The following is a 26,070-nucleotide window of genomic DNA, read 5'->3' as shown; positions in this document are numbered from 1 at the left end:
GTGTGTGTGTGTGTGAGTGAGTGAGTGTGTGAGAGAGAGGGAGTCTGTGTGTGTTTATGAGAGAGAGCGAGAAAGTTTGTGTGAGTGAGAGTGTGTGTGTGCGTGTGCGCGTGTGCGTGCGTGTGTGTGTGTGCGCGCGCGCGCGCTGGAGAGTATTTATAGCTCGCGTTCATTGACGCATAAACTCTGAATGAAAGCGCCGCGCGTCTCTGACGTACCGGATCATGTGTCGGTTACCGTAGATTTCCCGTGCTCGACTTTTTCCTCCGTTCTGGTCTTCGCTCCGGTGTTGATCCGAGCGCCGCTGTGTCTTCAGAAGGTGAGGTCTTGCGTTTTAACCCGTTATTACTGCGAATGACCGAAAAAAAGTTTGTGGTGGAAGCGGAGCGCGGAACTCGTGCTTCTCGCGCCGTTAGCCGCGCTCTCCGTGCGTTCCCTGCCGGGCCTGGACTCGACCCACACCGGCGGCGGAGAGCGGATGTGTCCCGGTGTCCCGCTCCGCTCTGTTTGATCGCTCCGGGTGTGTTTAGACTGTGTTTGACAGGAAAGAGCGTTCGTGATGAAGCTGTGTTCAGAAAACACCCGACTGAGTGAATGACCTCATCATCATCATCATCATCATCATCTCGAGTATATTACTGTAAGGTGATGTTCAGCTCGTCTCAACACAAAACGTTTTAAAACTTTTCACAGCCTCGTATTTTGGTTGCAATACGTTTTAAAAACGTTTCAGAAACCGCACATGGGAAAAAAATGCAAATAAAAACATTAGAAACGTTGTGAAAATGCCGTCTTGCTAATTAATAGTTGAAGTAATGTAAATATCACGTTTGTTTACTATGAAAACATCCAGATCAAACTGCAACTTTTGCGAAACGTTTTATTTAGATGTTAAGCTAACATAATATGCATATTAGATTAAGACGTTATGTTTATCAGGTAAATAGGACACTTCTTTGGCATTAATGTCCTACTGTGTGTGTGTGTGTGTGTGTGTGTGTGTGTGTGTCTGCAGCACAAAAGCAGTCATCAGTAGCACAGGTATATTTATAGCAATAGCCAAAATATAACCTCAAAATTATATATATTTGTACATTTCCTACCATAAATATATCAAAACTTCATTTTTGATTAGTAATATGCATTGCTAAGAACTTCATTTGAACAACTTTAAAGGAGATTTTCTCAATATTTAGATTTTTTTGCTCCCTCAGATTCCAGATTTTCTAATAGTTGTATCTCAGACAAATATTGTCCTATCATAACAAACCATACATCAATGGAGATTGAGAAAATGGACCCTTATGCCTGGTTTTGTGGTCCAGGGTCACATATATTGATAGATGAGTGTGGAAAGAGGCTGGATCAGCTGTTGTTGTGTATATAATACACCTGCACACACTTGTTTATTGTGCACCTGTGCTGTTAAAGATTCGTGATTCACCGCGTCTCTGTTTCTGTCGTGATGCTGAGTAAATCTCATTCTGCCCGATCACGGGTTTCCAAGGTAACCGCTGTTTCACTTCTGTAGATCACATGATCAGGTGCTGAGGACTTCAGCACACACATCACACAAACATGAGAAAAATTAATAAATGATGTCTAAGAGAAAATCAAGCCTATTTAGGAGTACCATGATTTTTTTCATGTCCCAACAAATATAACCATTACATACAAATACAATGTAACTGACTAGCATCTTGTTTTATTTACAGTGAGTTTGAGTTTAGGTTCCAATAGATCTTCTTTATGCATAAAGATTTGTGAGATGTGTTCCTCTCGTCTGTCTCCACAGGAATCTGCTGAGACGATGCTGAGACGCTCTCCGTCGGTGAGGTTCGTCCTGTCCGGGAAGTTCACAAACCCCCGGTAGGCCTGCTCTCACTGCTTTATTTTGATTGGATGATGCCTGGGAAATGATAATGCAATCAAAGCTGCAGTGCTGGACCAGAATCAAGAACCAGCATGAATCTGAAGGAAAAAATTATAGTTTTCATAAAGAAAATGCAGCCCGTTTTAGGAGCAATAAGATATTTTTCTGTTTTCATGACCCCAAATTAAATATATATTCTGAATTTACTGTATCTGACTTCTGCATTCATGTTCTCATGTGATTGTAATTTTACAGTGTTTTCAGAATAAAAATCTGACCAAGTCAAGAAATTACAAAAAATATAAATTCATAATTAGTTTGTGAGGCAGAAATGAGTGAACGTGTGGGACTTCAGATTCATTACAGGTACATAGCAAGTTTATTGAAATAGCACATTTCAGACACAAAGGTAATTCAAAGTGCTGATTAAAAATTGTATTACACTAATGAAAAACTAATGAGAAGGAGAAATTATAGTTGCGATAATTAGGGAAAAATTCACAAAGCATTGCAGAAAGAAAAGCTTCTTTATGCAAAATACTTTATTATTTGATTTTGAGATGAAATCCGATTCACCCATGTGTATTTATAGTTTAATTATTGTTATTGTGCTTAGTGGAGATGCACATAAATCAAATTATTTCTATAAAAACATGAGCAGTATAGAACAGTAGAAGATAAGCGTGTGCTTTCGTCTCTCCGCATCTCTTTATTCTTCGAGGAGGCGTTTGAAGGCGAGTCAATATTGAGTTTGGCTGTGGACAGAATTCCTGAGCTGGAGTCAATCTGATTGGATGAGCAGGTGGGGGCGGGGCTCGGCGCTGCCCTCCTATTGGCTGTGTCTGGTGACTGTCACCTTTACACTTGCTCCTCGCAGCGAGACAGAAACTGTGTGTGTGTGTGTGTGTGTGTGTGTGAGTGAGTGTGTGTGTGTGTGTGTGTGTGTGTGTGTGTGAGACTGTAGAGAAAGACAATCGACTGGCTGAGATTTTTCTGATGCAGGATGGAGGAATTTCAATTAAACATCCGTCTCTCAGAAAGATAGCGTTTTATTCAGAAATCTGACTTTAAGATGATTTATCATTGCTAGTTTTGCAGGAACAGGAAGAATCCTTCCTCTCAAAAGATGAAAAGTCACTGAAAAGCCTCTCACTTTATAAATCTAACACACATTACCCTTCATTCAAACTCTCATGTATCTGTTAAACACAGAGCGATGCGATGATTTACAAACGAGCTTTACCTGTACATTTGTGCGTTTAGCAGACGCTTTTATTCAAAGCAGCTGAGGGATGCAACAAAGCGCTTCATCCTCAGGAGACCGAAACATGAGAAGCCATGAAATACAAAGTTCCCAAATTAGAGGAACAGGAGAGAGCTGTCCGTGCCTCAAACAGCAGCTTTCAGGACGCTCTGTCATTGATTCTCATCTCTGCAGATGAAAAGCACCCCAAATCAAGAGACGCAACAAAACCAACTCATTATCTGATAGGCCCAGTCCTTAAAGGGGTCGTGACACAGATTGTTTTTATTATTATTTTAATATGTTCCTTGAGGTTTACTTATATCAATAAAGTTTTTTGCACAAATAAATATGTGGAAAAAGTATTATTTTCAACCCTCATTCTGAGCCCATGTCTAAAAGGAGCCGTTTTCTGAGCTTGATTAAATAAATGCTTTGTTTGTAATGAGAAGGATGTTAAACTGAAACTTGCAGGATGTTTTAATGGTACAAAGACCTCGTATATGCCAAAAGATCAAGGCAAATTTGATGTCATGACCCTTTTAATTTAATGTGAAATAATTTCCAATCAGTCATTTCTAAATGTTTGCATTGCATATTTCAGTCTCATTCCCACTGCATTTCAATATGTTCGACAGAATATATCAAGATTTCACATTTGGTTGGTGCAGTGATATTTGGTGATTATTTTCTCACTGATCTTCATCTCCAAACATTCTGATTGTGTTGAATAGTCAGTGCACATTAATATGTAGTGTTTCGAATGCATCTGTAACATCATTTTGAGTCTGAAGCAGTTTTTCTTGAGAACGAACGGCACGTTTCCCTCCTCACACTCGTTTCTGTTCTTTCTTTTGTTATCTTGCTCCAGCTTTTGTCTGGACTCAGAGGACACTGAGTGAAAGCGGATCCGGGCTCAGAACGGCCCAGAATACAAGCTTTGGGATGATATTAATCATCGTTTCAGATAAAAGCGTTGGCTTAATGTAAAGCTTACGGTTGGTCATGTGATCAGAGCTCATTAAACAATCTTAACATTTAATTTGTGCCAGATGGTTTATCACATTATATCACTGGGCAGTAGAAGTCTGGAGGAAGTATGTTTACACACACAAGGAATGTGACTTGAGCTTCCAGTGCAGAAGAAAGTACAGACATACTGCAGACATACATACAATTACACAGTAGAGATGGAATATAATGCTAATATAAGAAAAACTGAAAATTAAATAATGCATTATACAGTGAGGGAAAAAATTATTTGATCCCCTGCTGATGTACATTTGCCCGCTGACAAAGAAATGATCAGTCTATAATTTTAATGGTAGGTTTATTTGAACAGCATGGCTTAAAGTTCTCCGGCACCGTGCCGGGTCTCCGGCGTTTCGCTGCGAAAAAAAAAAAATCCTGCATTTAAAAAAAAAAAACTTGTGTATCACTTTCGAGTTCATGAGTTCACATACCAATGGTGTGAGAGGAGCACAGCCTTCACTCTCAACCAAACTAACATTACTAGCCAATCAGAATGTTTTGCTCTTATGAACACGAGATGAGCATAATAGTATCCATTAGCAGAGTCGCAGCCCTGATGAATGGAGAAGCCAAAGATTCAAATTTAATGGATTTAAACGTAGTTTAATCATGCTGTAAAGTGAAACATCATCCGGCTGTTGGCGCCCTCTGCAGGTATTTGTTATAATACATAATTTACTTAAAGGGGTCATCGGAAACAAAATTCACTTTTCAAGTTGTTTGAACATAAATGTGTGTTGGAAGTGTGTGTACACAACCACCCTATAATGATAAATCCACCCAGTGTTTTTTTTAAATCCCTATTTTAAAATCCTCTTTCTGAAATCGGGCTGTTCTGAGATTCCTGTCAGAATGACGTAGTTCTGTACAGGCCCCTCCCACGATAGTTGATTGACAGGACCTTACCTTAGACCCGCCCTGAGTGAACTGAGAGTCTCCGATTAAGTGATTGAGGTGTTTTGTTGTTGGATGTAATAATGAACATAGCAGTCGTCATTTACTCCCAACATCTGAGCCGCTGAAGACGCAGAGGATTAACGTTACTTTCGCTTTGAAGTGAATGCGCCAAACCCCGATCTACATAAATGCATCTATGTTTGCTGGAATCATTCGTGATCCAGCTTCATCTACAGAAGAAGTGAGTATAAAGGTCTTTTCACACCGAGCGTGACGCGAAATAAGCGAGGACAATCACCCGCGAATCACCCTGCTTTCACACCGAGCGCAAAACGAATGTTCGCCTTAAGTAAACAGTACTGCTTGTCACTCCACGGAAGAGAAGGGCGGGGTCAGCAGAGCTCATTAGCATTTAAAGCAACATGGACTAGAACAGCGTGCTGAAAACAGAGCTGATTTTGACAGGGTAAAGAAGGGCGTTTTTTTTTTTACACTACCTTTGAGAAATTTTAACCAAAGTATGTTATAGACTTTTCATTAAGACCCTAAAGAATCATATCAACTTGTGGAAAATGGGCATCCGATGACCCCTTGAAGTTGGTTAAGTTCATATTATGTATAGGCATATTACATTACGTATGTGTTTTAACTGCATGTGTGTGTGTGTATATATATATATATATATATATATATATATATATATACATACATACATACAGTGGGTACGGAAAGTATTCAGACCCCCTTACATTTTTCACTCTTTGTTATATTGCAGCCATTTGCTAAAATCATTTAAGTTAATTTTGTTTCCTCATTAATGTACACACAGCACCCCATATTGACAGAAAAACACAGAATTGTTGACATTTTTGCAGATTTATTAAAAAAGAAAAACTGAAATATCACATGGTCCTAAGTATTCAGACCCTTTGCTCAGTATTTAGTAGAAGCACCCTTTTGATCTAATACAGCCATGAGTCTTTTTGGGAAAGATGCATCAAGTTTTTCACACCTGGATTTGGGGATCCTCTGCCATTCCTCCTTGCAGATCCTCTCCAGTTCTGTCAGGTTGGATGGTAAACGTTGGTGGACAGCCATTTTTAGGTTTCTCCAGAGATGCTCAATTGGGTTTAAGTCAGGGCTCTGGCTGGGCCATTCAAGAACAGTCACAGAGTTGTTGTGAAGCCACTCCATTATTTTAGCTGTGTGCTTAGGGTCATTGTCTTGTTGGAAGGTAAACCTTCGGCCCAGTCTGAGGTCCTGAGCACTCTGGAGAAGGTTTTCCCTGTATTTGGCCGCATTCATATTTCCCTCGATTGCAACCAGTCGTCCTGTCCCTGCAGCTGAAAAACACCCCCACAGCATGATGCTGCCACCACCATGCTTCACTGTTGGGACTGTATTGGACAGGTGATGAGCAGTGCCTGGTTTTCTCCACACATACCGCTTAGAATTAAGGCCAAAAAGTTCTATCTTGGTCTCATCAGACCAGAGAATCTTATTTCTCACCGTCTTGTGGTCCTTCAGGTGTTTTTTTGTGTCTTGCACTGAGGACAGGCTTCTGTCGGGCCACTCTGCCATAAAGCCCCGACTGGTGGAGGGCTGCAGTGATGGTTGACTTTCTACAACTCTCTCCCATCTCCCGACTGCATCTCTGGAGGTCAGCCACAGTGATCTTTGGGTTCTTCTTTACCTCTCTCACCAAGGCTCTTCTCCCCCGATAGCTCAGTTTGGCTGGACGGCCAGCTCTAGGAAGGGTTCTGGTCGTCCCAAACGTCTTCTATTTAAGGATTATGGAGGCCACTGTGCTCTTAGGAACCTTAAGTACAGCAGAAATTTTTTTGTAACCTTGGCCAGATCTGTGCCTTGCCACAATTGTGTCTCTGAGCTCTTCAGGCAGTTCCTTTGACCTCATGATTCTCATTTGCTCTGACATGCACTGTGAGCTGTAAGGTCTTATATAGACAGGTGTGTGGCTTTCCTAATCAAGTCCAGTCAGTATAATCAAACACAGCTGGACTCAAATGAAGGCGTAGAACCATCTCAAGGATGATCCGAAGAAATGGACAGCACCTGAGCTAAATATATGAGTGTCACAGCAAAGGGTCTGAATACTTAGGACCATGTGATATTTCAGTTTTTGTTTTTTAATAAATCTGCAAAAATGTCAACAATTCTGTGTTTTTCTGTCAATATGGGGTGCTGTGTGTACATTAATGAGGAGAAAAATGAACTTAAATGATTTTAGCAAATGGCTGCAATATAACAAAGAGTGAAAAATGTAAGGGGGTCTGAATACTTTCCGTACCCACTGTGTATATATATATATATATATATATATATATATATATATATATATATATATATATATATATATATATATATATATACAGATTACTCAATTGTCAAACTAATCAGTAGATTACTTGATTACCAAAATAATCATTAGTCACAGCCCTCAATTAGTTCAAATATTTCTAAATACAACTGCATTGTTTTACTTTTTGTAATTAAAAGACAAATATTTTGTCATTGAAAATTTCTTAAAAATAGTGTTAAAATATTGTCTCGTTCTAGTGAACCAAGTATCTGTATTTTGTCTCATCTCATGAGCTAAGTGTATTGTCACACCCCTAGTGTCGATAAGCAGTGGTATAGCTCATAATTTTCCAAGCTTTCATTCTTCAGGTCATCCATATATTCAAGAGAGAAAAAAATCAGTTTGAATAAGGAAAGCAATAACTTTGCCATAGTATCCTTTCAAATGTTAAAGTTACCACAGTTATTGCATGCTTTGCATGTGCTGCCCCCCCAACCAGAAAATGATTTTTTTTTTTTTTTTTTTTTGCTTTAACCCCTGAAACAGTGAGAGTCAGAATAACAACAACAACAACAACAACAAAAATCCAGAAAAACACATTTCAAAAAAAGTTATAAATTGAAATAAGTATTTGACCCCTCGTAAAACATGACTTAGTACTTGGTGGCAAAACCCTTGTTGGCAATCACAGAGGTCAGATGTTTCTTGTAGTTGGCCTGCAGGTTTGCACACATCTCAGGAGAGATTTTGTCCCACTCCTCTTTGCAGATCCTCTCCAAGTCATTAAGGTTTCGAGGCTGACGTTTGGCAACTCGAACCTTCAGCTCCCTCCACAGATTTTCTATGGGATGAAGGTCTGGAAACTGGCTAGGCCACTCCAGGACCTTAATGTGCTTCTTCTTGAGCCACTCCTTTGTTGCCTTGGCCGTGTGTTTTGGGTCATTCTGGCTGGCTTCAATGCCCTGGCCCTGAAGGTACATGGCCCCGTCCTTCGTCCCTTTGATGCAGTGTAGTTGTCCTGTCCCCTTAGCAGAAAAACACCCCCAAAGCATAATGTTTCCACCTCCATGTTTGACGGTGGGGATGGTGTTCTTGGGGTCAGGCAGCATTCCTCCTCCTCCAAACACGGCGAGTTGAGTTGATGCCAAAGAGCTGGATTTTGGTCTCAACTGACGACAACACTTTCACCCAGTTCTCCTCTGAATCATTGGCTAGCTTCAGACGGGCTGTACATGTGCTTTCTTGAGCAGGGGGAGCTTGCGGATTTCAGTGCTTCATGGCATAGTGTGTTGCCAATTGTTTTCTTGGTGACTATGGTCCCAGCTGCCTTGAGATCATTGACAAGATCCTCCCGTGTAGTTCTGGGCTGATTCCTCAGCGTTCTCATGATCATTGAAACTCCATGAAGTGAGATCTTGCATGGAGGCCCAGACCGACGGAGATTGACAGTTATTTTGTGTTTCTTCCATTTGTGAATATTCTCAACAACTGTTGTCACCTTCTCACCAAGCTGCTTGACGATGGTCTTGTAGCCCATTCCAGGCTTGTGTAGGTTTACAGTCTTGTCCCTGACATCCTTGGACAGCTCTTTGGTCTTGGCCATGGTGGAGAGTTTGGAATCTGATTGATTGATTGCTTCTGTGGACAGGTGTCTTTTATACAGGTAACAAGCTGAGACTCCCTTTAAGAAAATAATCTCAGCTCCTTATCTGTAGAAAAGACACCTGGGAGACAGAAATAATTTCTGTGCCAGTGGGCAAATGTACAAAATCAGCAGGGGATCAAATAATTTTTTCCCCCACTGTATACAGGAGTGAAAATATAAAAAAAAATTAAATTGCTTAAATGAATGTAGAGATACGTTATTTACAATTGTGAAGTTTGCAAATGTACCCATCTATCTATCTATCTATGAATGAGGCCTAAAGTATATTTTGATGAAAATAAGCATGCTAAATTTCTCAATTCTGATGCTGCAAGAGAAGCAAACTAATACTAGAAAAGATCACAAACAAGAGGACAAATACAAAGTCAATCTTAGTATTCAGCTAATAATCTGCTGCAGAAAGTGAATAAAGTAATTAAATGTTCAACAGTTATTACATTTAAAGCAGGATTATTATGGTTAAATAAACCTAACAAAAAAAAAAAGATTTTCATTAAAATATAAAATCGAATCTAATTTCAAGTATGACTGAAATCAGGAGACTTTTCAGGACATTGACCCATGCCCCCACTTTTCAAAACGCTTATAAATCACACTGAGTGAGGTTTTTGGGGGAAAGTAGAAATGCACAGTTTCCTGTGAGGGGTAAGTTTAGGTGTAGGGTAGGTGTAGGGCAGTGGGCATTTCTTTAAGACTGCAAGAGAAGCTCCGCTTCCCCTATAATGTCTAAAAATTAATGGTCAAATATGTACTATTGTATTAATATTTTATTGACTAAAAATGCGTTAGAACACGTTCATCTCGAAGACGAATTCGTTCAGAATCAGCTACATATAGTAGGTGACTCGATTTCCTTCTCATATATTCCCGTAGCATCAGTGTATTTCTGTTGAAGACTAGCGTTCATTGACTTCAGTCGAGCTGCTTTGAACAGTTTTTATCAGTGCCTCGAAACTAGACGGTCATTGGATAAATGCTGCGATTGTGTCCCGCCCCCGGACGCTCAGCGTCTCTGGAGGTGAATGGAGGAGTGGGCGGGGCTGGACGCCAGGCTTCTGTGTGATGATTGGAGGATCTGTCGAAAGACTGCATCTCCTTTTGATTGACAGTGATTTTGTACAATAAGAAGTCGCTGATGCTATTCGAGCTCAGTCCCATCGCGGATTTTGCAAGTGTAGTTGAAAGACAAAATGCTGCAACCTATTTCTTGGTATTTGCTTGGCGAAATGGCCAGTTTTGATCATAACAGGAGAAATCTGGGTGATTGTTTGGTGTTCCTGAACACACCGGTGCTGTCTTGTATTTCTTTATGACGCCAAACGAACTAAAAATACTCCACAAGCTTTGATCGTACAGATAAGAGTAAGGTATCATTTGAAACTGCAAAGGATCTACTTTTATTTGTATATAGTCATAATAACAACAAAACAATGTGCTTTTAAAAAATAGAGAAAATAAACAGGGTGCTCAGTCTCTGTCACCTCTCTTCATAGACACGTAAATAAAACAACATGAATCTCTGCGAATACTTGCCTCAAAGACTTCAGAAATATATGAATAGAAAGCTTGAAATGTCTACTTTTAAAAGAAGTCACGCCCAAAACCAATATTCTCTGTTAAAGTAATCCGTATGAAATCTGGATACTTTCTGTTTCTGGAAGAACATCTGCTGAGAGAAATAACCCACAACTTCACAATGTGTTGTTGTTGTTGTTTTCTTTAGAGCACATAAACTATATACACTATGAAAATGCCAGGTTCAAAAGCTTGGAGTCAGTATATATAGAAATTAAAACTTATTTAGCATGATTTAGAAGTGGTGATAAAGACATGCATCATGTTACAAACGATGCTGTTCTTCTGAACTTTCTATTCATCAAAAAAATAAAAAATTCTTCTTAGCTCTTTTCAACATAGTAATAAATGTTGTTTTTGCAACAAATCAGAATATTAGAATGATTTCTGAAGGATCATGTGACTGGAATAATGATGCTAAAAAGTCAGCTTTGAAAGACAGTTTTGATTGTTCCTAATAAAATGTTTAACTGCACTCACAAGAGTATCTCAAGTTATTTTGTGTGATAGCTAAATATATTCTTAATAAACTACAAAAAACATTTACATTTGTTTTGTCCTCATATTCTTGTAACTCTTCCCTCTCAGTCACATACTTGACTAAATGGCTCATTATGAAGCTCATTATCTTCTCAGGTGTGAATGTGAAGGTTGACACATTCTCGCATAGACCCTTTTTACTCAAAAAGTGACTTAGAAAATTTTAACCCAGAGGGTTAAAGACATGGTGTTGGACAGTGCAATGCCTCAGGTTTTCAAACTGTTCTCATTAGTGGCAGCAATTGGAGCTACATCTGCAGGTGTAGAAAGGAGCTTCTCCTGTTTAAAGCGGCTCAAGTCCTACACCCGTAACACAATGGGCCAAGGCCGTTTAAGCAGCCTAGCTCTGCTGGCCATTGAGAGGACACTGGTCAAGTCACTGGACAGTTTGTACAGTATAAAAACCATTACGCCTATGGAATGAACCCACTTTTCACAAAAACAAATGTGTGTGTGTGTTTGTTTTTGTGTGTGTGTGTGTGTGTGTGTGTGTGTGTGTGTGTGTGTGAGTGAGTGAGTGTGTGTATACTCTAGCATCTGGTGTCACGCATGGCTTTGCTCGTGGTTTCCATGGTAATAGTGCATGTGTGTTTGCATGGATCAGACCTGTGTGAGTCTAAGCCGCGTGTGTTTGGGTCTCCTGTGATTGTTGGACTAAATGCTGTGAGGGAGGGTTACTCTAATATCATGGGTCTGATTCTGGGACACGGGTGGATGCGAGTGTGACTGTGATTGAGTCCTCGAGTCCTTCACTCACTTATTAGACGATATCGTGTGCGTGATCGCCGCAGATGCCGACAGAGTCTCATGCAAGTTTTATAATGACAGTCCAGTGCTGGTGATGTGTGCGGGTCATTACTCACATACACACGAGTGTGTGTCGCCTGTCCAATCACACACACACACACACACACACACACGTGTCCCCGCGGTGCTACTCGCTGTCAGGCTGCTGTAATTAAAGAACACACAGCGTCACTGGCCTGTCAAACTCTCGCTGTTGCCATAACAACAACATGGAAATGAAGCTCGCCTTAATATTTTTACATTTCTAATCTGGAGAGAGAGAAAACCAATTTCTTTCCTCCAGCAGTGATGTGCCATATTAGCACTCCTCATCACGGACTTCGGTTGAGAAAAAAAACACTGGTTTTCATGCATTTTTCAATTTTGAGATTTTGCCCTTTTTGGCTTTACATAAATTTTTGAAAGAAAACATCCAAAATACACATTTAAATCTTTATTTTATTAAACTTTATCTATTTGCATCTGTAGATTTCAATTCCAATCCATATCTTTAAAAGGTTTCTCCACTTCAGCAGCACTTGCATACACCAAAACGTCGGAGGACCATGGTTCCCCGAAGGGAATGAAACGCTGCGTCGAACGCTTTGGGAACCCTCTCGGCGAGACACCGTACTGAAGCATGTGTGAAATCAGTCCAATAGTGAAGCGAGACGTGATGAGCGGGGTGACGTGAGCAACCAGGAAGCATAAAGGCACATCCGGCAAGTATACATGTCAGCTTCTGCGGAAGCGAGAGCCTGCAAGAATGCAGGGAGTATGGCAAGGAGACGCAGCGTCTCGTTCCCTTCGGGGAACCATGGTTACATACGTAACCTCCGACGTTCCCCTTCAGGAACAGGAGCTGCGTCGAATGCTTTGGGAACGAGAATACCCACTGCGCCATACGAGGAAGTCCCTGTCTGGTGTGTATCTGACGAGCACATCAAGACGAGAGGACTTGGGACCCTGGAGTAGATGTCAGGTTCAGACTGTAGAATCTAATAAATGTGTGTGGAGAGGACCAGCCCGCCGCAGCACAAACATCTTGAAGGGCCACGCCCAGTGATAAGGCCTTGGAGAACGCCATACTCCGGGTCGAGTGCGCTCTGACCCCCATCGGTGACGGGAGGCCAGAGGACTCATAGGCCAGTGTGATGGTCCCTACCACCCACCGACGCTTGGTCGCTGGAACCCCTTTCTTAGGTGGACCAAAGCAAACGAACAACTGATCTGCTCTACATCACTGGGCAGCTCTGTGAATGTAAGTGGATTGAACATCACAGCAGATTGAGCCTTTCAAGGCCTGTAGTACGATAGGACCTGGCAAGGAGGTCGGCACTTTAGGAACATACCCGGGTCTCGGGTAAAGGAATGCCTTAGCCATGCCTGGGGCAAACTCCAGAAGAACCAGAGCAGACAGTGTGTCATTTCCTGCGACGCAAATATATCCACTTCCGCCTGGCCAAACTCTTCCCAAAGGAGCTCCACCACCTCGGGGTGGAGTCTCCACTCCCCGGGCCTCAGCCCCTGTCTCGACAGGATGTCTGCTCCCTGATGGAGGTGCCCAGGGATATACACTACTCTGAGAGAGGAGGTTTCCCTGAACCCACAGGAGGATCTGGTGTGCCAATCTGTAAAGGGGGCGCGAGTGCAGACCCCCCTGCCGATTTATGTAGGAGACCACCGGTGTGTTGTCTGTACCGATAAGCACGTGGTGCTCCCTTAGGTCTGGAAGGAAATGTTTTAGAGCTCGAAACACGGCCAACATATCCAGCAGTCGAGGTGCCACAGAAGATGATGGCCTTCCCACAGACTTCGGGCAGAGCAGCCACTCATGACCACCCCCCAACCCGTGAGGGAGGCATTCATCGTTAGTGAGACTGGCCTCTGGCGTTACTAGAGGAGCTACTTTGATGCCCTGAAGCGGTTGACCGGCAGGGAACGACCAACCTGACTGCTCTAGCGCCCTCTTCTGAGGGGACGAGCTTTCCCGTGCCGTACCGTAAGCGGACGGCAGCTGAGAAATGCGTTCGTCAGAGTTCAATGAGCCCTGAAGCACCGAGGGTGGCAGGGGTCAGTGCAGCCCCTTGAGGGCACTGAGGAGGATCGGGCACCGTATACCCTCCCAAGGGTGGGCTACCCTCAGGGTCCTGGCGGTGGTATTGTCAGGACCGCTTGCCTGAGGACCTCTTAGACAGAATAAGGGTCCACAGATCCGTTTTCTGCTTCGAGGAGTTGCGACGCTCTCTTTCTGGGTCTGGCGGTATGAGGAGCTGGACGGCTGGGACTGCTCCCGCTCAACAGTCCCAAAAACCTGGGAACGGCGAGGGAGGAAGCACTGGAATGCCGCCACCTGCTTCTTTGCCTCCTGAAACCTCGCAATGACAGTATCTACTGCGCCGCAGAAGAGGCCAGAGCGCGATAGCAGGGCATCCAGCAGGAAGAATCTGTCGTTATCTTGTAATTCAGACAGATTCAACCACAGGTGTTACTCCGCTGTGTAAGCTTTCCCAACCAGGTTAGATGTCAGTTTAACCAGCCTGGTGGGAAGCTTCGGGGCCTTCAGCGACGATGCTGAAGACGGTGAGAGATAGCTCACAAGCGTCTGCTCTACTGCTGGCATTGTCCCATATCCCTTCTCATTCAACCCCGAAATGTTAGCGTAGTTCGACACAGTGGGGCTGAAGAGTCGAGACGAATATGGCTTCTCCCACGATCTCGTAACCTCGGTATGGAGATCGGGGGAAAAAAGGAATGCCCCGTCTTGAATGTTGTGATCTTGATTTCAGAAAATGCTTGTCTAATTTGCTTTTAGGACGAGCGTCCTGTTTCTCGGCTGGCCACTTGTTTAATTTGGTTACAGCACAAGTCACAACCTCCACAAGCTCCTAATACGCGAGGGACTGTGGTGGCGAATCCACAGTCTCTTCCGTGTCAACACTCATCACATCAGCCTCCTCAGAGGAAGATAGATTAAATGCCTGGCCCTCTCTCTGGGGGGAAGGAACCGCAGCGCGGGCTTCCGATCCCTGAGAGGGAGCCGTGAATCTAGCGGGTGAAGACCGAGATAAGGACGATCCCTCCGCTAAATCCACTTGCGACCCCCACTATAACAGCTGCCGCTGTGCCTCAGTGGAACCCAGCAGGATCCAATGGAACCCAGCAGGATCGCAAGCCTGACCGCTTTCATCGAAGACAGCCAGGCGGGAGCGGAGCACACGGAGTGGGAGAAGTTCACAATCATGACAGGCAGCCCCCTCGAAAGCTGCCCGAGCATGCTCCGCTCCCAAACAGACAACACACAAATTGTGTGTATCTCCACCAGAAAGATAATGTGAGCAGGGTGGAACACACGACCTGAAACTACATCCACTCGCCACATTCTTTGATTACACTTTGGCATTTGCTCGCTTACTAACAGAGTTGTTCTGACTGACCGAGTGCTTTGCAAACATTCTCACACACACACCACAGACACGCTCGCTGAAGAGCAGAAGCTAACATGTGCACTTGCTGGATGTGCCTTTGTGCTTCCTGGTTGCTCACATCACCCTGCTCGTGACGTCTCGCTTCACTATTGGACTGATTTCACACATGCTTCAGTACGGTGTCTCACCGAGGGCGCTCCCAAAGTGTTCGACGCAGCTAGAGTTCCTGAAGGGGAGCTTAGTTTTATTTCTCTCTATATTCTGAAGGTTTCTTCATATTTCACTCACACTGATTTATACAACATTTTACTTCTAAAAACATGGTGAAAATTTGTTTTTTTTCTGTCTGCTGACAGTATTTTCTGATTTATGTTGTGATGAAAAGAGAAATCTAGAATCCTCTCTGGAAAAACTTTTAACTCTGACAACAAAATCAGACAAGAATTATGAACCAATGTTCAGATTTTTGTTCTGGAAATGTATGCATATTTCATTACATAATATTAAATTTGCATATTTAAATGTAACACATCAGAAAACATATCATACAAAAAAGTTTCTTAATTGAAGTTCAAAGAAGAACTTTTTAACTCTCTTCACCTGTAGTGTCCGGCCTAAAACTATAAGTCTGCTTGTGTTGTAGTGTAGGGACGTGTTTCTGTAAAAGGGTCCATCAGAATCTGCTCTGATCAAGATCAGACACTTGATTATTTACACCGTGACCGTGAAGGAAATAAAGAGCCAAAGTCGGTCATTACTCAGCAACGGATTGACAGCTTGCTTACATTCATTGATTTTCATATGTTTTATATTCATATCTTTTGAAATGTTGATCTTATTGAACCGATTTGTGTCATTTGATCAAACAGGGTTTAATATTTCAGAGGGACACAAAAAACAAAATACACCACAAAACATACCAGAACTCATTAGATCCAATGATAATATACTTATAGAGGCTTGTGCCACTGTTACCCTCCAAAATTATGTCACTTCCTTTAGGATGAAGTCATTAAGAACTGGCTTTTGTTAGTTAAAGGGATTCTGCATCTCTGTTTGGAAGAGGACAAGGCATGGAAAAAAATTTGTATCGGTAGCAAAGTTTAAGACTTTGTCAAATGAAATACTGCATAGGATTTGTACAACCAAACAAAAGACTTGAACTGAACATTTTATGAGTTGGTTGGATTACAAATTTGTTTTACTGTTGTTTTTACACATCATTGGTTTGTAAGGATTTGGAAACCTACATTGAGAGAACATTTGCTTCTGTAAACAAACTTTTGCATCTTTCTTCAGTGTTATGTAAAATTATTTTTTCAGACATTAATTTGCCTATAAACAAATACTTGTTTTGAATGTTCTTATCATATTGAATGAAAAAGGATGCAGGAAACTGATTAACATCTGCATTTATCCACAATCTTATGACAGACATGATGGGCACATGAAACCGCTTGTGTGTGTATGTATGTGTGTGTGTGTTTGGAGTACAGTGCATCCTCTGTTTGTGTTTCTGCTGCTGTGATGAATGTATTCATGTGAATTGTCCTGCGGCTCTGTGTGTGTTTGGATTCTCAGTCGAATCTCCTCCGTGTGCCAGAATCGTCTCGTTGACCTGCGGCCTTGAGTGCCACCTCCAAACGTTTGGGATTAGTTACAAATGAATACAAACCTGTTTCACGTTTCTCTGCCAACTAGAAACTTTCTTTTCTCTTTCTCCTCTCGGTCTGTGATTCTAGCTAAAGCTGCTGGTAAGTCTTCTGTCTTAGCTGAGCTGTTGGCTTTGCTTCTGGAATGCTTGAACTCATGAACCTTCTGTGCAAACGCATAGTCTCTCCTCAGTCTCTCTGTTGAAAGTGAGTCTTTTTGTTCATCAGAGGTGTTTATTGTTTAATTGTAACACTGCAGTTGCAGATACTGCTGCTTAGACACTGTTTTCATATGCATAATTATTGAGTTTCAGCAGCACTAACATATGACAAAATTTCCCATCTATATTCTAAAGGTTTTTACTGAGGGGTTTGTTCAAATATAATTCACACTGATTTATACAACCTTTTACCCCCCACCCCCCCCCCCCCCCCCAAAAAAAAACAAGATGGTGAAAATGCATATCTTTTAAAGGTTGTAAGCTTGTTTCTCCCCTTACACACACCAAAACTAATATTTTACTCCTAAAAACATGGTGAAAATGTGTTTGTTTTCTGTCTGTTGACAGTATTTTCTGATTTATCGGAGTGATAAAAAGAGAGACACAAAATCCCCTCTGGAAAAACTTTTAACTCTATTACGCCAACAAAATCAAACAAATTTTGAACCTGACTTTATCCAGTGTTCAGAATTTTGCTCTGGAAAATCTATATTTGTGACCCTGGAGCACAATACCAGTCTTAAGTCGCTGGGGTATATTTGTAGCAATAGCCAACAATACATTATATGGGTCAAAATTATTGATTTTTCTGCAAACAATCATTAGGACATTAAATAAAGATCATGTTCCATGAAGATATTTAGTAAATTTCCTACTGTAAATATATCAACACTTAATTTTTGATTAGTAATATGCATTGCTAAGAACTTCATTTGAACAACTTTAAAGGTGATTTTCTCAATATTTAGATTTTTTTGCTCCCTCAGATTCCAGATTTTCAAATAGTTGTATCTCAGACAAATATTGTCCGATCCTAACAAACCATACATCAGTGGAAAGATTATTTATTTAGCTTTTAGATGATGTACAAATCTCAATTTCGAAAAATTGACCCTTATGACTGGTTTTGTGCTCCATGGTCACATTTAGAAAATCTTTAGACAGACTTTAAAATCAGGACTCTTTAAGGACTATTTTATTCCCTGAAGTCCACTTGTAATGTATATAATTAAATTCAGATAACGTGTATATATAATTAAATTCAGCTATACATTGTATAGCGCTTTTCACAATTCAATTGAAAAGTGCAGTTAGTTATGTAGTTAATGACATGTAAGCAAATGGACAGTGAACACCATCAACAGCAATGAATATATGTTGCGATCAAAGTTATAGCCAAATTTGGTAGTTTTGTATTAGGGGTGTAACGATTCGTTTTAACAACGATTCGATTCGTATCACGATTCGTCGTTGTCGATACGATACAAGGACGATATTGGTTCATTTAGAACGATACAATCCGAAACGATTCAGTAACTTGAAATCGATTCAGTAACTTTTTAGCCAAAAATTCAACCAGTGTGACTGAAATAAATACCTGAATACTGGACAGTGCTGGTGAAGTTTCCTAGATTCCTGTTGTTTCTTGTAAGGGAATCAGGTATCAATTAATTATGGATATAAACAAACAAGTAAACAACAATTAATGGCAAATGCATTCATATTTTATTTGAATAAAGTGCAACAAACACTTTAGGTTGAATTAACAGGAAGTTAACCTTTTCTGCTCTCATTTTCAATATTCAATACATTTTCAATAAAAGTACAATAAGTGCAACCAACATTTCAACAGTAAGTTTACCTGCTACTTCTGCTGTAGTTTTTCAGCATAAAAATAATACAAATACAGTATTAATATAAAAAATAAAGTGCAATCTCCGTCTTTGCAAAAGCCAAAGTGTTTCCACACACTGGACCGCAATGGTGGCTTGATAATTTCGCGCTCGTTGACTTCTCCTCTGCCATCTGCCATGCTATGTTTTGTTGTCTTTGTGCTGCTGCTGGCGCATGACGATGACGTCACAGATAGGTAGACTGAATATTAGCCCTGGTATTACTTGTGCTGTGCTCTACCAGTTACAGGATCTGTCTGGTGTCACCGACCACTGTTAAAGTCTAATAAAGTCTTTCTGTATCTGTGCAGGTGAGGTCTGTGTGACGACCGTCCATGAAACCTCGTTTCACCGCTGAAGCTCCCTGTCCCTGAGGGAGCGTCTCATACCACCTGCCCAAATGCTGGGTCTTCACTCCTATCCCCCCATTCCCCATTAAACTCCCTCACCAGACCTTCCCTGCCACCGTCACCATACTCATCATGTCAAGCCGAAGGAAGTCATCCAATCCCTGTGTGCTCCGTGCAACCAGTTTCACTGCGGAAGACTTTGTGGAAACGCATGTTTCAGCGAAGTCCGTGTTGGACAGATATTCACCTCTCACAGCAGACAAAAACTGCACATCACTGAATGATAAGGAAGAGGAGCAGTCCGAGGGGGGTTCTGCATCAGAGCAGAACTGTAGAGAGCATGAGGATATCCCTAAGTCTGAAGGTCCAGTCAGTACACTCTACCTTTGTACCATCTGCAATTTCAGTACCAACAAGTCTGACTCCCTCTCATGTCACAATAAAGTTCAACACCCCGGTGAGAGCCGTTTTAAGGTCAGGCATATCAAACTGGACAGCCAAAGTATCCTGGAGCAAACCATTGAGAGCGAGAATGAAGGATCCCTTCCAGACACCACATTTGACTCGGGACTGTTTGGAGACTCCAGCAATCCAGAAGGTGAAGAAACTGGAAAGACACCAATGGAAAACAGCAGCATTTTGGATGTGGAGAAGAAGCTGGACAGTCCAGTGCTGAAGGATGAGATCAGAGCTGTGAGTGTAAATGGTACAATCTTTATTCCAGAGCCTACGAGTCACGTAACGCCTCTGCTTCAGAGACCCCCCAATCTCAGCACCTCTCCAGCGATCGCCGTTCCTCTTCACAGCACCAAGTACAACCCCATATTGGACAGCAATGTCACCCTGATCACATCGTTTAACAGATTCCCATATCCGACCCACGCAGAGCTCTCCTGTCTCACTGCTGCTTCCAAACACACTGCGGAGCAGATCAAGGTATGGTTCACCACCCAGCGTCTGAAGCAGGGCATCACCTGGTCCCCTGAAGAAGTGGAAGAAGCCCGTAAGAAGATGTTCAATGGCAGCATAGCACCTGCACACCAGATCTATAAAATCTGGCCTGCACAATTTGGAGAACCACTCAACCCTTTTCAAGCTACTTGTCATGGATTTGGGCAGACCAACTTTGCATCAAACATCACAACTGATAGATCACCCACTACTTGTACGCCTGGCATTGCTACAGCAGTCCGTCAGAAGCTTAAACGCACTTTAGGAACTCCACTCTTGGCTTCAGAGGTCAAACGCCCGACCGGAGACCCTAAAGAGAGTCTGCGCATGCCCCCTCCACCAGCTCCACCTCCAGAAAGACTCTCTATCGCTTCTTCTCCTGGGCTTTCAAAGACTACAACATCTAGCTCTGGTTCTCTAGTGTCCTCAGACATGAAGAGACCTGTTGCTGCACATTTTGTCCCACCTAAAGGGAAACCCCCAATGGCTCAATCTAAAGAGAAGATACCTGTGGCATTTCCTTCAGAGTTGCCCAAAGAAAGACTCCCTTTGTCACCCATAGTGTCCACCAATCTCAAAAGATCTGTAATTGATCAGCAAATGAGCAATCATACTCCAGCCTCCTCATTTGTTGCCAAAAACAAGTTTGGGAATGGTGTAATCATGCCCTTGGCACCAGCTGTGGAGACCCCACAAGAGAGTAAGCCAATGATCATGCAGACTCCATCGTCCGTGCCTCTGTCCTCGTCCCTGACACCATTCCTTCAGTGTAAGTCTATAGAGCCATCAGCTGTTCCAGCATTCCCAGGTTTCACTAGTCAGAATGGCAAAGAAGTGCCCCATGGGGATGCTAAGCACTGGTTTTTTGATCAAACTACAAATTCCCAGAATGATTCCCTGAACTCGTGTGTTGGATTTGCTTGTCCAGTTCCCACTCAGTTTCCTCTGCTAGAGAGAGTGAAGGACAAGAGTCCTGGGCAAATGAAGCTTTTAGAGGAGAGTTTTCAGAGGAAAAGTTTCCCGTCCTATAATGAGGTCGAACACCTCGTGATCACCACTAGACTGTCCAGAGAGGAAATCGAAAGCTGGTTCTTGGAGCGACGAGCTCTTCGGGATGATTTGGAACAAGCCCTGCTGAACTCCATGGGCTCTAAACGGGAGTCCCAGCAGACTCTCCTTAATGGGGCTCAAAGACGTCCTGGCAGCCTTTCCTTTAGCCCCGTGCCTCCAGTCAGCAAGTCTGCGAACCTTGTCAAAAATGTCTTTGTCCAGAACCGATGGCCTTCGCCCGTAGAATTCAGCCATCTGGAGATGCAGGCGCGGTTGGCTCGCACAGAACTTGTCCGCTGGTTTAGAGATAGTCGGCTAGCTCAGCAGAGCCGCATCCTAGACTGGAAGGAGATGTTTGGAGAGCGGAACGTCGCAACAAAACGACCACTGAGAGAAGAGAACACCAAACCCAGCAGCCCAGAGATCGAATACTGGTTCAGCAACACTGGGAGCAATGGGGAGCCGATTGGTGAGGACAGAGAGGACTGTGGAGGGAACACATGTGAGCTGTTCTCAGACGCAGATTAGAAGACGGAAGGTATGTTTAAGGATGAACAGAATGGGGTTGCACATGCTGTTATCGCAAAAACTCTGAAACCTCGGTCGTGCTAAAATACGATTGAGGTTTTAGAGTTTTAAACTAGTGTGCCTTGCACATCATGAAAAGTCAAGCCAAAACATTTAAATCGCCATCTGGTGGCTGGCTCTAGTATAGGTCATAAATCCTGCGCTCTCCATAAACGAATAGGAACTAAAAAATCTAATTACACTTCAAACAAATTTTTCCTAAAGATGGTTTTCATAATTTTAGGTAGTTTTTATCACACTGATGTATGTTCAAGAGTTGTTTTTTCTAATAAAGTTGATTTTTCTAGTAAGTTTATAATTGGTGCAGATATAGACGTTGAACGTATTTCGGGTTAGGTTATGGATCTGTACATTTGTCTTAAAGTGACAGCACTTTTTTTTTAAATGTTAATCAAACCACAAAAACAAGGAAATCACTCACAGCTCGTTTGTAGCTTTTGCAACTTTAATAAGGATTCATATTTAATTTAAACATTCAAATATGCAATGTTATTTTACATTTGATTTACTTTCTTCAATTTCTGTACCTAAAAACCTGTTAGATCTACCTAAAAAAACAGAAAAGCACTGTTTATTTTATTTGTATCTTTGCTCTATTGTATCTATTTATGCTGTTTTTTGTAATTAGATTATTTGTTCTTATTTTCTTTATTTTTATTTGAAAATATAGTGAAATATTTTCCCCCTAAAAATAGCACATACCGAACTGTAACTTGAACCAAATGATGGCATGCCACACTGGGATGTTTCGGCTTCACTTTTCTATAGTGGAAGGCAGTTCTCCATCTTGTCCACTATTTTAAGTCTATGGTTTCAAAATCAAAGCACTTGAAAGAAGTACATGCACCAGCATTCCCTTACTGAAATTATTTAGAACAAAAAAAGTTAATTATTGCAGCTGTTGTAAAAAATAGTCAAGGACTACTGTTCTAGGTAGATGAACTTCTACTTAAAGTGATTGTTCACTCAAAAAATGTACTGCATGACTGACTGACTTCTGTGAAACACAAAAGAAGATAGTTTGAGAAATGTCTCAGTTTTTGGTCCATAGTGAAAGTCAATGTTGTTTGGTTCCCAATGTTCTTTTTCGTTCCACCGAAGAAAGTCGTACAGATTTGGTACGACATGTACACAAGAGTTACTGCCAAGATCATACTAGAGTTTTACCTGTTACTGTGCATGACACATTCTAGAAGAGCAAAGGATTTTATATAGTGCTTCAGTCTTATTAGGCTATATTTTAGAAATGGTGTTTAAATTATTTTCAGTGGTAGTCAACATTATTTCCCAAATGAGGCGGATGGGGCTTTACTTGCACTGAACCTGTAACATTCTTCTGAATAAAACGATGATGATGATAATAATGGAAAACAATGACCGGAGGTCAGTCTTCAGTGGGAGATTTAATTATGCTATTTGAATTTCATGTAATATTTGAATGAATTTTAAAGCATGAATCACTTTCAGATTAAATGTGTGTGTGACAGCTGATATTAAATGTACACATATTCCAATGATATGTCGTCTGACCTGTTTGTGAATTTGTATTTATTTTTTTTCCCCCCCTCAGGTGAGAAGTCGTCCATCGAACCACTGATGTCTTCTGTCACGTCAGACTGGAGCATTGTGGGAATGTTGTTGTAATGTTGTGTGTATGTTTTGGAACGCACTGAGGAACGTGTGTGCTGGAGTACCTGCAAACATACCTTTACTGCAGATATCTGTACATTTTTATTGCTTATTTTGTTACATTTTATAATGGGAACAAGTTTTGGCTGTTTTTTAGTGGACATTTCCTAATCGTCTGTGGAAGATGCCATGAAGCTTCTCTGGACACATGACCTGCGACAGCCCATGATTCTTCTACTACAGACAGGACTTTTTATTGACAGAACACACTGTTATTATTCTCACTCTTCTGCTGGTGAACACACACACACACAAACGCTCACTCGATGAACTGTAGTGTATCTGCATCTGTTTGAAACGCTAATGCTCTCTTCACACACAGACCGCCGCTGGAATCCAATAAAATGCAGCCATGTTTATGCTGTTTGTTTGAGATGCCATTGCTGTATGATGGGCCATATGAAGCTTGTTTCGTTCCATAGATTCACTTCAGTCTCATAATAGCAGATCCTCATGAATCTGAGCGACGGAAATGTCTCGCAGACGTCTAAAACACCCAACACACGAGCAGACTCTGTGATATTTCTGTCGGATGTGTTTGCGTTGAAAACAAACTCAACTCATTACTGTGTGCTGTGGCTTAAACATTCCCCACGTTTAATCCTTCCTGCTGATTGTTTTTGCTTTTAGGCAGCTTTGGGTCACGACGGCGACGTAGCTGAGATTTCACACGTTACATCACAAATACAGAGGATTATGTAATATGTGTTTCATAATGTTGGACAAATGTATGATCTGTTCTTTAGAGAGGTCAGGTTCTGCAGGGGCTGGAGGATTGTGGGTAATGTAGTACTTCAGCTCAGTTTGGTTTAATGTGAAAATCAACTTCTCTATGGTGAGAATCACTGGTATTTTGAGCTGTTCTGCTTCGCTCAGAGAGAAACTGAACACAGAACCGAGGATGAGGAACGCTGGAAGGTGAGCTTGTTTTCATGTTCATAAGGAGAGGATTTTCTTTTTCCTGATAATGCTAGGTAATGTCATCATATTGGACTAAAACTTGCTGACTTTGCTCACACAGGGTCTAACAACTTCCCCAAAATTTGTGATCATTTTTATACCTTTTTGGGGGTTTTGCCACCTTGTTATACTTGCGGTGTTCTCAGTCAGAAATGACCGGCCTACGGAAAATCACTTGTACATTTCTCATTATGCCGTATTATTACTTAATATTGCATTTAATCTCTTCATCAACTTTCTTATTCTCAAATAATAGCATAATGAGAGATTTACAAGCAATGTTTAAAAAACTGAATTAGATGAAGGATTCACAGCGTAAGGGTTAATCAGTGAAGTTGTACTGGCCTTGTGATGCTGCCTCGGAAAATATGATTCTTGATGTTTCATCAGTTACTTTCATATAAAATACTAAAAATCAGTCATATATCACTGCACTGGTGCAAATATGCAGACAATGATGCTGATGCAGAGCCTCATCTAATGTATGTTTCTGTGACCTTTTTCTCTCTCTCTCTCTGTGTGTGTGTGAGAGCGAGAGAGTGTGTGAAATCCAGGTCAGACGCTGTTGTTCTGCTGTGTCCCCTATATACAGTCGGTGTGTGTGAAAGCAGGTCAGACGCTGCAGTTGTTCTGGATTCTTTCCTCTGATGACTCTGAGCTGTGGGGGGGTGTCATTGGTGAGGTATGGATTGGTTGTTTATCTGCAGGAATCAGGCGTCTGTGATGCTGAAGGAGTGTGTTGTTGTGCGCGGATCATTATGAATGTGTTCAGGTGAGAAGCGCTCAGGTAAATACCCCAGACGGCTTGCGGACACAGACTGATTCCAGACCTTTCACCTGCAGACACTGATCATCTTTCTATTAACACTTTTTGAGAATTGCTTACACTCGCTACGACTTTCAAAACTGACCAATATTTAAAGGGGTCATCGGATGCAAAATTCACTTTTCAAGTTGTTTGAACATAAATGTGTGTTTGAAGTGTGTGTACACATCCATCCTATAATGATAAAAATCCACCCAGTGTTTTTTTTTTTTTTTTTAATCTCCATTTCAATCTCTATGCATTATGTGCTAATGGTGACTGTTCAGAAACAGGAAAAATGCTCTTTTCAAGTTTGTTTCTGAAGTTTGCATGGCTATAACTCAAGAAGTATTAAAGATATCTTAATGCCCTTTTAGATTTGGCTCTTAAAGTTTTCTTTTGGTATCTTCATTTTTAGAGGCCTGTGTGATTCATATATGATTCATTCTGAGAGATACGGGGATCTAAATATGGCTCCATGAGTCAGTTGTTAAATTGGGTCATGTTATGGCATTTTAAATCCATTTTACAAATTAGTGGATTACTCCGTAAATATACATCCATGATATTTAATATTTTGGTGTGTGTGTTCGGTGAGCACAGGCTTTGAGCAGCACATGAATGTGACTATTGTCTCGTCAGATTGTGTGTGTGTTTAGTTATAGTTATAAAATTGTCTCCAGAAGTGACCTAAATCTGACAGAGCTCCTCAAGGAATGTCCTCGTTTCAGAAATGATTCAGAAAGTAAAGATGTTTCTTGAGTTTGGGTT

At 41.5% G+C, this 26,070-nt stretch overlaps 1 protein-coding gene across 3 annotated transcripts; it reads left to right on the top strand.

Moving 5' to 3' along the window:
- LOC306884825 (zinc fingers and homeoboxes protein 2-like) lies at positions 1–26,070 on the top strand. Of its 3 annotated transcripts, none has more exons than XM_079441038.1 (4): positions 1–319; positions 1,796–1,869; positions 19,218–21,795; positions 23,416–26,070. In XM_079441038.1, exon 3 carries the CDS (start codon positions 19,389–19,391, stop codon positions 21,783–21,785), a length of 2,397 nt encoding a protein of 798 aa, XP_079297164.1. In that variant the 5' UTR covers positions 1–319; positions 1,796–1,869; positions 19,218–19,388; the 3' UTR covers positions 21,786–21,795; positions 23,416–26,070. The 3 variants fall into 3 exon arrangements, with proteins under 3 accessions (XP_079297164.1, XP_079297165.1, XP_079297166.1); XM_079441039.1 differs by having other exon boundaries at positions 81–645; XM_079441040.1 differs by having other exon boundaries at positions 220–640.

This window comes from Barbus barbus, assembly GCF_936440315.1.
Source record: "Barbus barbus genome assembly, chromosome: 19".
Lineage (NCBI taxonomy): Eukaryota > Metazoa > Chordata > Actinopteri > Cypriniformes > Cyprinidae > Barbus > Barbus barbus.
The sequence above is the reverse complement of the archived record's forward strand: the minus strand, read 5'-3'. Positions and strand labels throughout refer to the sequence as shown.